Raw genomic sequence first — 13,153 nt, forward strand, 5'->3', positions numbered from 1 at the left:
ATTTTGCTTTGTGGAAGCTGGGAGAATCTTGCCACTGTACGTGTGTGTGTGTGTGTGTGTGTGTGTGTGTGAGATCAAACCCATAATGTGTACATAAAAACCAAGCCCTATTGTGGGTCAGTTGCGTCATGCTGTTCCTGTTTGTTTCTGAATTCATGTGCATTTGAAGGGTGACAATTAAAACTTGCTTTATAAGAGAAGGTTGCTTGCTTACAACCCTCCTCCCTTTCTTCTTCTCTCCCTCTCTCCCCCCTTTCTTCCAGATAGTACCACTTTGCAGTCCAGGCTGGCTTCCAAATCACTATACAGCTCAGACTGGCCTTGAATTCATGATGATCCTCCTGCCTCATCCTCTGGTTGTGCCAGAAAGGAGGAAAAAACCCCAATTCTGATCCACATCAGACACGCTAGGGACCAGACCTCCTCCTACCTCACTCCCCCTGGGAGATCAGAGTCAAAGAAAATGAAATAGATTAATTTCCCTCTACATTTTTAGAATTTGAAATCTGTGTGTGAATTTCCCATTCTTCCAATTTTTCTTAGTCTTTATGTTCATAAACAGCAAAATGATTTTTCAAAAAGCAAAAACAAAACAACCAAAAGACCAAGAATGGCTGTGAAAGTAGCCTTCTTGGTTTCAAAAGGCCAGGTAGGTTCCACCCAATCCTCCTGAGGGTAGATGACAGATTTAATTTCTCCTTGTCTGTTTACCAATTTTCCATTCTGTGTGCACGGTTTTATTTTTATATCACCCGCTATTCCTTGGTACGCATAGGAAGAGCTAATGGAAGTGGCATCAGAACACTCCAGGAAATCAAACAGACTCACACACGAGGTAAAAACAAGTTCTGCTCAGTAGGAGTTCATTTTATTGCTAGAGTAGATTATTCTGCAGAGAACATGCCTGTGTTTGTCAAAGCTCCCTGGCTTAGCAGTGCCGCACAGCCGAGCGCCACCTACTGGAGCACCAGGAAACCACCGGAGGAAGAGCGTGGACGGGGGAGGGGCAGGGGACGGCTGACCTGAGAGAGGAAGTGATGCCAGCGGGGCCTCTGGCTGCAGTTAAATGATGCCCGGCCACGCGTACATGGGCAGGTGGGACTGGTTGTAATGAAGGTAATCCAGGATGCTCTTCTCCAGTAGGTTTTTGTAGATGGACTCCTCGAAAACCCTTTGGAGGTATTTCTGGGGCTTCTCATTCAGGTTTATTTCCTCATCCTCTATCTTGTAGGCCAGCTGCTCCATGGAAGGCATGTCAGCCTCCTGTGAAAGCAGTCAAGAGGCCAGAGTCAGAGCTTTCTGGGACTCAGCACCACCACAGCAGGGCTGAGTCAGCTCCCCAAGGACGGGAGCTTTTTAGAAATGGTTCTCCAAGGTGACAAAACACAGGTAATGCACACTGCTGTTCTTAGCATTTTCAGCACACTCACACCACCGGACAGCCACCGCCGTCATCTGTCACTTATCTGCAGTGTTTGTGTCCTGGATGACAGAAACCACAGGAACACGCAGTCCTGTCCCCCTGTCCACCCCCCAGTCCCTGGCTCCTTTCGAGGGCACCTCAGACAACTGCCACCGCACCCTTTATGTTTCTGTGGGAGGATTCTTTTTATCACGTAACATGATGTTACCAAGGATGATGATGGTCTTAAGCCCTTAGTTTTCCAGATAAGAGTTATCTGATTGCTTTAACATTTGGACACAACAACCCCGACATTTTTGGTGGTTTATTGCCTTGGGCCTTGCTAAGGGGTATTGTTTAAGACCTACAGAATAATGTCCTTAGTACAAATTTTTATTAACCTCCTTAAACACACGACCCAGGAAGAATTAAGTTCTTTTAGACTGTGCACAATCCATAAAAAGCAGAGGTTTTCCGACAACTTGTGACATTTTCAAACATGCACCTTCTCAGGCTGCAGTGCACAGTGCACACTCCGCCCCTGCATGCCACTCCAATCCCTCAGGTGGCCCTTGCTACAGGACCCTGACCAGCTACAGCAGGGTTGTGACTGAGGATTTTGAGCTGTGTGATCTTGCCATCACGGTGACTACTGATCATCCTCTCAAACAAAAGCCACAGTGTATTTACACCAAATTCTAACATGCCTGTGTATTTCAAATAGAAAAAGGAATAGAAGTTAATCGTGACGTTCTACTGGACCGGCACAGACTGAAGACGCAAGTCGTGTGGAGGCACATGACCATCTGGCTATTTAAGCAAAGTATGACCAGGTTTGAGAGATTATAAACATGGTGTTTAGAGCAGTCAGGATATGGCACAGAAATGGAGATTGAGAGCCGAATCGTGGGCTGGGGAAAGGCAACTGATGCCTGGAACCACGGGCCGGAGTGCTGAAAACATTGACGTGCCGGCACAGTCCGTGGAGACAACCTGCTGTCCACAGGAAGCTGGTTCTTTTTACAGTTTTTCTGGAGGATTCTATCTGGCAAACATGAAGCATTGAACTGATAGAAAGTGGGGCTTGTTCCTGTACAAGGCTGTTCTACAGTGGTTAGAGGTGTGTGTGTGTGTGTGTGTGTGTGTGTGTGTGTGTAAGATCACAGAATGGTACTTGTGACTTCTCCCCTCACACTGCTTATTCGCCACCAGCTCACCTCCAAGTGCTCCTATTGTGTCTGGCTTCTTTGACTTAACATAATGTCTTGGCTTTATATATATATATATATATATATATATATATATATATATATATATATTCTTCTGAAATTTCCTTATGTTTAAATTTCAGTTCTAGCTCATAATAATTGTGTATATTTATGGGGCACCATGTAATGTTATGCTGTATATACACATGGTGAGATGATTAAGACCAACTAGCATATCCAATGCTGCATATCCTTACCATCTCTGTGGTAAGAACGTTTCAAATCCACCCTTAGGATAAAGCTGAAATAATTAAATGCATTATCATTAGCATCAGTCACCAGGCTGTGCAATAGGTGACTAAAACTTATTCTTGTCAAAATAACCTCTCCCCTTCCCCCATTCTCCCGGCCTGGTCAGCTCCCTGCAGCTATCATTCTTGGCTCTTCAGATTTTGTAAGTGAGATTATGCAGAACCTGACTTCTTTCGCTTAGCAACAAGCTAACGCACGTTGTGGACCGACTCATCTTAGGGCTCAACAATGTATGCACACCATGTTTTCTTTATCCACTGACCCACGCATGCGCAACTAGGTTGTTCCTGTATCTTGGCTATTGGTGCTGCAGTGAACACTGGAGTGTAGACATGTCTTCCACACACCCATCTCTTAATGAACTCCTCTCGAGATATACCCGGAAGCGGATCTGTTGATCACATGGTGGCTTCATCTGTGACCTCTGTGCTACTTTCCAGGATGGCCTCACTTACATTTCCACCATCAGTGTTCAACAGGTTTCTTTTGTCTGTGTACTCTCCAGGCTTCTAACTCTTTTCCAGCAGGATTCTAATGGGGTCTGGAAGTGGCTTCCTGTGTTTTTAATTTTCAATCCTTAGTGGTGTTAACCATTTTTTCATGTTTATCAGCTGACAATTTGTAGGTTTCCCTTTGACAAATGTCTTTCAGGTCATTTGCCTATTTTTTTTTAAATTAGTTATTTTATTTGTTTTGTTATCAAACTGATTTAAGGCCTGTGTGTACTGTGGATATTAGGCTCTTATCCAGTGTGTGACTGCAAATGCTTCATCACAACCTGTGGGTTGTATGGATTCTGTTCATCATCTCTCTGTTGTAGGAGCAGCTTTTCAGTTGGACCCAGACCCACTTCTTTATTTCTGCTTTTCTTGCCTATGCTTGGGTTATATCTAGAAAATTCTTGTCCAGACATCAAGAAGTCTTCCTCCTGTTTTCTTCTAGGAGTTTTCTTGTTTCTATTTTATAAGTGTTCAGATAAGAATATCATTTTTTTTGTTCTTTTGTATATTAATGTCTAATTTTCTCATTGTCCTTATTAAAGAGTCTGTCCTGTTCCCATTGTATGGCATCTTTGTTTTAAAAAAATCAATTGGCTAAGGGGATGGAAAGATGTCTTAGTGGTTAAGAGCACTGGCTACTTCTCCAGAGGACCAGAGTTTGATTCCCAGCACTTATATGATGGCTGACATGTCTGTAACTCCAGGTCCAGGGGATCTGGTGCCCTCTTCCGGCCCCTTTGGGACCTGTGCATGCAAGTGGTGCACAGATATACATGCAGGCAAAACACTCATATGGAAAATAAAAATTAAAAAACTAAAACAAAATACCTTAAAAATCAATTTACCAAATACATTGTATTCATGTATGAAGTTATCAAAGGAAAGTTTTAAAAAGCAATTCTTCCACTAGATTGAAAAAGTTAACTGCTACTTACTAACTTTGTTAATCAAGTGGCTTTCTCTCTTTCTCTTTTTTTCTCTCTCTCTCTGTTGGTGGAGGCACTTCATTCCTGGCCATTCAGACCCAAAATAATTACACAGAAACTATATTATTTAAAACACTGCTTGGCCTATTAGCTCTAGCTTCTCATTGGGTAGCTCTTATATCCTAAACTAACCCATTTCCATTATTTTATATTATACCACAAGGTCTGTGGTTTACTGACCAGGTTCAGGTGTATCTGTCTCCTGTGGCGGTTACATGGTGCCTTACCCACTCCACCTACTTTCTCCCAGCATTCAGTTTAGTTTTCCCTGCCTAGCTCTATTCTGTCCTATCACTGGCCAAATTAGGTTTTTATTCATTAACCAATTAAAACCAACACAGAATATACAGAAGGACTTCCCACATCATCTCTCCTTTCCTCCTCCTCCTCCTCCTCCTCCTCCTCCTCTTTCTTCTTCTTCTTCTTCTTCTTCTTCTTCTTCTTCTTCTTCTTCTTCTTCTTCTTCTTCTTCTTCTTCTTCTCTCTCTCTCTCTCTCTCTCTCTCTCTCTCTCTCTCTCTCTCTCTGCTGGGAATGGAATCTGGAGCCTTGCACGTACCATAGAGCCAAATTCCCAGTCTTTATTTGATCTAAGAAGGGTGAGTTCCCAGCTTCCTGCTTTGGCCATCTGCTGCCACTCTGAGCTCTTCTAGAACTTTATGCCAAAAAAGAAAGGAAGGAAGGAAGGAAGGAAGGAAGGAAGGAAGGAGGGAGGGAGGGAGGGAGGGAGGGAGGGAGGGAGGGAGGGAGGGAGGGAGAAAGAAGAAAGAAAGAAAGAAAGAAAGAAAGAAAGAAAGAAAGAAAGAAAGAACGAACTTCTTTCTTCCACAAGTTCCTTTTGGTCATGGTATTTTCTTTCTCACAGCCACAGAAGTGTAACTAACACAGAAGCCACTTATTTTGTTTTCTTGTCTAGCTGCTCTGGCTGGAATATTCTGTACTGTTATTGAATGGAATTGGCAAGAATGGGTGCTTTTTCCCTGTCCCTGATCTCTGAGTATGATGCTGAGAGCTTGTATTTTAGACAGAAGGTCATGTCTCTGCTGAGAAGATCACAGGCTTTTGTACTGGAAGATGATTTTGGGGCTCATTATTTTTTCATGGCTGAGTGCTATTACATGTGTGAAAAGACCACATTTGTTTATCCATTGATATGCTCACGAACATGTGGGTTTGAATATTTGTGTATAGGCATTCATTTGAATACCTTTCATGTCTTCATAAGATACCTAAAAATACAGTTGCTGGGTCAGAGGATGATTCTCTGTAACTATTTTAGGATTCAAATTATTCTTCATAGTGACTGCTTAACTAGCATCCTCACTAGCAGCTCTGTAAGGATGCTATTTTCCCCACATTTACTGTCTTTTTTCAAAAAGATTCATTTATGCTGGGCGGTGGTGGCGCATGCCTTTAATCCCAGCACTCGGGAGGCAGAGGCAGGCAGATCTCTGGGAGTTCGAGGCCAGCCTGGTCTACAAGAGCTAGTTCCAGGACAGGCACCAAAGCTACAGAGAAACCCTGTCCCGAAAAACCAAAAAAAAAAAAAGATTCATTTATTTTCCTGAGTATGAGAGTTTCACTCACATGTACACCATGTGTGTGTCTGATGCAGGTTGAGTCCAGAAGAAGGTGTCAGAGCCCCTAGACCTGGAGTTACTGACAAGTAGGAGCCGACATGGAGGTGCTAGGACTTGAACTAAGGTCTTCTGGAAGAGCAGGCAGTGTTCTTAACTGCTGGGTCTGGGCCATCTTTCTCTAGTCCTGTCCTTTTATTAAAAAAATTTTTTTTTAAAATTACAGTCACTTCAGTGAATGTGTAGTTGTATGTCATTGTTGTTCTGATTTTTACTGTCCTAATGATTAATATCATTGAACATCTTCTCGTGTAAGTGAGCGTATGTGTGGACTCACACTTACTTGTTTGCATATTTGTTTGTTTATTTGTTTATTCTGGAAACTCACTGTGTAACTGAGACTGGTCTTGATCCTCCTGCCTCAGCCTCCCAAATCCTGAGGAATTCCAGGTGTGAGCTCTAATGCCTGGTTACATCCAGGACTTTAGTTTTATTCAGTTACTCTATGTGGCTGTCGTTATTTAGTATCACACAATTTGTTACTGTTGCTTTGAAGTAAGGGTTGAAGTCAGAAAGTGTGAAGCCTTCCACCTTCTTTGTTCTGCTGTCTCTGGAAGACAGTTTGGGCCATTAGAAATCTCTTGTATTTCTATGTGAACCTTTCTACGTCCATAAATAAATGCCTTTGGGGTTCTAATAGGATTTCACTGAGTCTGTAGAATGTTCTGGGCGGTGCTGCCACCTTAACAAAACTGTCTCTAAAAGCCTATGAACATGATGTCCTTCTACTTTTTTAGGCTTCTGAATCTTCCGGAACACTGGGTAGCTTTTCAGTGTCCAGTCTTGTGCTACTTTAGTTAAATGAGTCCCGAGTATTTTACTCTTTTCATGTTACTACAAGCAGAACTATTTTCTTAATTTCATCTCATTCATTTCATTCTTGTTCTATTCATGCAGACAGCTGACTGCGTGTGTTGATCTTGTATCCTGCAAATTTGCCAAGTGTATTGCTAGCTTTATTATTTTCTAGATTCGTTAGAATTATGTCATCTGAGAAAAGTCATAGCTTTACTTATCCCTTTCTAAGGTAGGTGCCTCTTATTTCTTGTTTATTTGCTCTGATTAGACAATCTTAATTGTCTTCCAGGGCAGTGTTGAACCTAAGTGGTAGAAGGAGACATCTTTGCCTTATTCCAGACCTCAAGGATAAGCCTTCAGCTCACCATTAGTCTGATTAGCTGTGGATTTTCATAATTTATCAGATATAGGACATTTCCTTTTATTACTAGTTTTCTAATGTGTGTATATCTGTGTGAATAAATGCCACATGTGTGGGCATGCCCATGGAGGCCAGCAGAAGGCATAGGATCCACTGGAGCAGGAGCACAGGGAGTTGTGAACAGCCTGATATGAGTGCTCGGATCTGAACTTGGGTTCCCCTCTTAGACACAGAGCTGCCTAACCCTGACCCTGCTGCTGGTGTTTAAATTATGAAGTGTATTTTCATTTTTTAAAAATTTTATTTCCTCCCGTTCTTTCCTTTTTTGTTCTGTTTTTGGAAACAATACCTCATGTAGAGGGTATCTTAAAACTTGCTATATAGCTGAGGCTGACCTTGACTCCCTAATTCCTCAGCCCCTAGTCCTTACCTCCCCAGCACTGTGATTAAAGGTGTTGGACACCATACCTGGCCTTAGTTTTCAGAGGAGATGACATTGTTCTCTTCCCCACCTCACTGTAGAATACTGTGTTGCATTGCTTTTTGGTTTTGGTGTGTGTGTGTGTGTGTGTGTGTGTGTGTGCGCGCGCGCGCGCTGGCCTACTCACATTCCTAGAGTAAATCCCATGTTGTAATGATGTGTAATCCTTTTAACATGCTGTTGGATTTGGTTTGTTAATGTTGCAGTGGAAGGGTTTTTTTGTAGGATATTTGTACACTGAGAAGATGTATTGCTGTGATTGACGTAATAAAACAGCCAATAGCTAGGCAGGACTCTGGGCAGAGAAAGAAAACACAAGGAGAAAGAACACAAGGTTGCCAGTCGTCTGGAGGACGCGGGACATGCAAGAGGAGAGGCAATAGTCATGAACCATGTGGCAGGATGTAGATTAATAGAAATGGGTTAATTTAAGTTATAAAGACTAGTTAGGAACAAGCCTAAGCTACAGGCTAAGCTGTCATAATTAGTAAGAAGTCTCCATGTTGTTATTTGGGGCATGGCTGGAGGGACAGAGAAAGACTCGCTACAGTTTTGGAAGGGGCTCTAGCAGGCCTGAGCACGGCAAACATATGACGGCAATGCTTGTCCTACCCTTCTCCTCCATTCCTTCTTCCTTGCGAAAATTTTAGATTATATCCCCAAAGCCTATTCCTTATTTGGCCACTTTCTCCTCAGGAGGCTGACTACCGAGGTTCAGCTATAAAAGTACTGAAGTCCGGCAATCAAAAGCCTTCTTTTGACTTCCCTAATTGACATAAGCAACCAAAACAAATCAACTCATCCTAAAACAGGGTTTCCCTTTTTCCCTTTATAAACTGCCTCTTGCTTATGCGCCATGTCTCCTCTCTATCCAGAGACAGTAGTCCTTTGTCCCTCTGGGGGAAATATCCCCTCCCCCATCCTTTGCTTCTTTCCCCTTCTCCCTCATCCTCTATCTCCTGTGTTTGTCTCTTATTCTCTGCTCTTTGTCCCCACTTTGTGCTGAGAACTTCATCTTGGAGGAGTCTTGTGCTTATTTTGAGGACCCCTCAATTTTTACATTTAAATCCGTCATGGATACTGGTCTTTTTCTTAGAGTTTATTCTTGCGATACCTTTGCCTGGCCATGGTATCAAGGTAAGGGTCCTCTCTCCTATTTGTTTTGAAAGAGTTCAGGGAAGACTGGTGTTAATTCTTTAAATGTCTGGTGGAAGTCACTAAGGAAGTCATCTACCCCGAGTTTACCATTGTTGAGATGGGTGTCCATCTTCATGTGCCCATTGAGGGCAGAGGTCAGCTCTGGGTGTTTTCCTGGGGTGTCAGCCACTGTGTGTTTCAAGACAGGGTCTCTCTCTGGCCTGGACCCAGCCACACAGCGTGGACTGGCAGGTCAATAAGTCAGATAATCACTTGTTTTGTCTCTGCTTCCCTAGCACTGGGATTACAAGCAGATGCCACATCACCTGGCTTTCTATGTGTGTGCTAGGGACTTAACTCCCGCCGTTGGATTTGCAGTCAGCACTTACTGACCGAGCCACATTCCCCACCCTGGTGAGAGGTTTTGCTTATTGATTCAATGTCTTAGTTATAGATCTGTGGAGATTTTCTGCTCCTTTTCGGGTCAGTTTCTAGTTTCTCTGTTTCTAGGAGTTTGTCACTTCCATCCAGGTGTTTTCTAGTTATTTATAATAGTCTCTGAAAATGCTTTCTGGTTTCATAAGCCTGTAGGAATGCCTTTGCTTTTGTTTCTCATCTAGTAATTTATAAGTCTGACCAAAGACTTAGGATTTTGTTGATCTTTCAAACAACAGCTTTTGTTCTCACTGATTATTATTTTCCCAGTCTCCAGTTCACCTACTTTTCTCTGCTCTATTTTTAAAGATCCTTCCTTCCTTCCTTCCTTCCTTCCTTCCTTCCTTCCTTCCTTCCTCCCTCCCTCCCTCCCTCCCTCCCTTCTTCTTTCCTCCCTCCCTTCCCCTTCTTTTCCTTTCCTCCTTCAGATATTCAATTCAGTTTGTTTTCTTACTCTAGTTCCTTATGAATAGTATGGCATACCTTATGGAGGTGTGACACAGGGGTAGTATTTGAAATCGCTCATTTTTGTTTTTACAAATAGATTTATTTTTATGTTTATTTGTGTGTGTGTGTGTGTGTGTGTGTGTGCCTGTAGCTGAAGTTACAGATGACTGTGAGCTGTGAGCTTCCTGGTATGAATAGAACTCAGCTCCTCTGGAAGAACAGCAAGCATTCTTAACCACTTTGCTATCTCTCCAGCCCAACTTTTCCTGTTTAAAAAGTTAACATCTATCTATCTATCTATCTATCTATCTATCTATCTATCTATCATCTATCTATCATCTATCATCTATCTATCATCTATCTATCTAACATCTATCTATCTATCTATCTATCATCTATCTATCTAACATCGATCTATCTATCTATCATCTATCTATCTAACATCTATCTAACATCGATCTATCTATCTATCTATCATCTATCTATCTAACATCTATCTATCTATCATCTATCTATCTATCTATCATCTATCTATCTAACATCTATCTATCTATCTATCTCTATATCTATCTATCTATCTATCTATCTATATCTTTGAAAACTTTGCAAACCTTTTTTTTTTTTTGGAACGATGTGTTTCAATCTGCACTCATCCTTAAGTATCTCACACACCTCTTCTGCCTTCTTCTTTGACCCACTCCCTGGTTTCTAAGAGGGCACTTACTTAGTTTCTATAAATTTGTAAAATTTTCAGTTTGCTTTCCATGCCGGCTCCTAGTTTTATATGCACTTATTACTGGTGACTATACTTTAGGCAGTTTGAATATTTTAAACTTTATTGACAGGCATTCTGTGGCCTTGAGTGTCCTGTCCTGGAGAATGTTGCATGTGCACTTGAGAAGAAGGTGTTGTTCTTCAGGGCTGCTGAGCAGATGTCCTGTGCACCTGTGCTGTCATGTGCACCTGCGCTGGCTCCTGTGCACCCGTGCTGGCTCCTGTGCACCTTGCACTGGCTCCCGTGCACCTGCCCTGGCTCCCATGCACCTGCACTGGCTCCTGTGTACCTGCACTGGCTCCACATGGTTCATGGCATCGTAAATATCCTCTTCTTTCTCTCCTGAAGCCTGTTCTAGTCATTGCTCAAAGTGATATACTGAAACATCCAATCCTTACTTTATACACACTTTTCTTTCAATCTCTCAACTTTGCTTCAGATCTTTGGAGGTTCTGCTATTAAGGGCACATAAGTTACTTCTCAAAGAAATTAGAAGAGTGAGTTTTGACTATACAAAATTTGACTATGGCCAGTGATCTGTAGGCTTCATCCATAGATGAAATGTAATGTTCATTAACATAATTAAAAACTGAAACACCAAGGATGCTATACTTAATGTTTGAGATCCTGTACTACTTGGTGATAAACTAGAAAGGGACATGAATTGGTTAAAACATTTAAGAAAAAGGATTACTGTTATTCTTTAATGCAGCTACCCTTTTTATTTTCCTCTTGTCCTACATGACTGTGGTCATCGCTCACCCAGGCAGTTTCAGTGCTGGGGCTGTCACCCCCACTCTTAGTTGGTGGTGGCTGGAATGGCAGAACCATCTTTTGCTCCCAAGCTCTAGCACACATCCCTTTCACTGCTCTTCTGTCTGGAGGGAACAGTTAGGCCTTGTTCTGTGGGACCTGAAGGTTTTCCCAAAGTGACCCTAAATCTGCATAGTGGTAGGCACCACGCCACATACCCCTTCTCTGTGTGGCTTTCCCACTTGACGAATGGAAATGCTAAAAGCAGAATGGTGCCCACCGAGGTTCTTCCCCTGGTCCTCCGTGAAGCAGGCCACACCCTCTGCCTGGAAACCCCACAGGAATGATTAGAAGTCCTCAGTGTGCTGGTCGGCTTGGGTCAAAAGCCACTCCTGTCCCGAGTCGGCACAGCAAACTGGCTCACAGCTAAGGTCAGGCTGTGGATGAAACTTTGGGGGAGCCTTGAGGGGTCCTGGCAAACGTGATGGGTGCTGCTGCGTTTAACAGTTTCTCAACACTTGCTCAACACTGATGCATCGTTGTTAATGTGCCTGGCATTTTGTGAGTTTAGACAATGGCGTAATGCTGCGGTGTCATACAGAACTGTCCTAAGCCACCCTTCACGCTTCGCTGTTCACCCAGGCTTCTCCCATTCCTCTAAATCCTGGAAAAATAATGCTTTAGGAAATTGAATTTTATTGAAGAAAGTATGGTCTGTGATAACAATTATGCTAAAATATTTTTTAAATTCTCTGCTTTCCAGTATTTATATCAGAAACAGGCTAGTAACAAGAAAACACCATCTGTATCCTAAAAGCCCTGCGTACCGTGCAAAGAGTTAATCAAGGAGCTCAAATGTGGGGCTTGGAAAGCTTTGTTGGGGTCACTCAGGGACAGACGAGTCTTTGCTCCTATCGCAGCTTTTGGCAGATCACGTTTTGAGAGGAGGGGGTGGGTGTCCAAGACATCAAGTAAAGACAGTAACGCTAGGTTTGTCTTCAACCTGAGCCGACCTCCTCCAGACTCCAGCATGGAGCACAGAGCCTGTGGACCTGTACCCATCTTCAGTATATAAGTATAGATACTTCAGCATATAGCTCTGCATTTCCACAAGTTTCACACCAACAGATTCAATGAACAAGGGACCAAAAATACTTGGAAAAAAATTACACCTATATTGACAGTGTTCAATGTGCCATTTTTTTTCGGTATTCCCTGAATGATGTGGTTCAAGCTCCACAGGGTGTTAGTAGGCAATTTAAGTAATCTAGAGATGATCTGATGTATGCAGAAACATGAGTGGGTTCTATATAAGGGACTCAAACATCTGAACACGTGCTTCAGCATCCTTAAGGGTACTGGGTTCAGGGAGTGTCTATACACACGCTCCAGTCTGAATGACGTAAGCCCTGTGTGACTTTCGTGCGTACTCACATTGCTTCTCCCCCAAGGCCGTGTGGGATTAACTGGAAGCATCCAAGCTTGTGGAGACTTTGACTCTTTAATGAAAATATTTCCCAGTGACACTGATATGCTGGGCTTTTACCTATGTGGATCCTAAGGTGTACCATTTTCATTTAAACTCTAAAACTATGCTTCCAGTTGGAATCCAGTTCAGATTAGTAAATTGCCTACATTTTGGAGTGGGCTCCCAAGGAATCATATTGGAAATGGAAGGGGGAATATGAGCTGGTGATTTGACCCTTCATGGCCCCAATCCTCCTTTCCCAGCTGGAGAGGGAGAGCTTTGAGTTTGGAAGCTTGGTAACCAGACTGCTGTGTAACTCAGCTATGAAGGGTGATTAAGCTTCAGTGTCTCCATCGGTGTAAGGTCTAGAAGGTCCTGCCACCCACCTTTAAGTGAGGTGGTATAAGCTGGGCCTGGAATATGGTAGGGGCTACATAAATCTAGGCTGTCCAGT

At 42.8% G+C, this 13,153-nt stretch overlaps 1 protein-coding gene across 1 annotated transcript in view; it reads right to left on the reverse strand.

The window, feature by feature from the left end:
• Positions 1-974: 974 nt before the first annotated feature.
• Positions 975-13,153, reverse strand: part of Cfap61 (cilia and flagella associated protein 61) — a 250,959-nt gene continuing 238,780 nt past the window's right edge. Inside the window, exon 26 of the mRNA XM_057780855.1 lies at positions 975-1,263. Within this exon, the coding sequence (XP_057636838.1) occupies positions 1,063-1,263 (201 nt within the window). The 3' untranslated portion in view covers positions 975-1,062. The remainder of the gene's footprint in view (positions 1,264-13,153) is intronic.

The sequence above is a fragment of the Chionomys nivalis genome, chromosome 9 (genome assembly GCF_950005125.1).
Source record: "Chionomys nivalis chromosome 9, mChiNiv1.1, whole genome shotgun sequence".
Taxonomy (NCBI): domain Eukaryota; kingdom Metazoa; phylum Chordata; class Mammalia; order Rodentia; family Cricetidae; genus Chionomys; species Chionomys nivalis.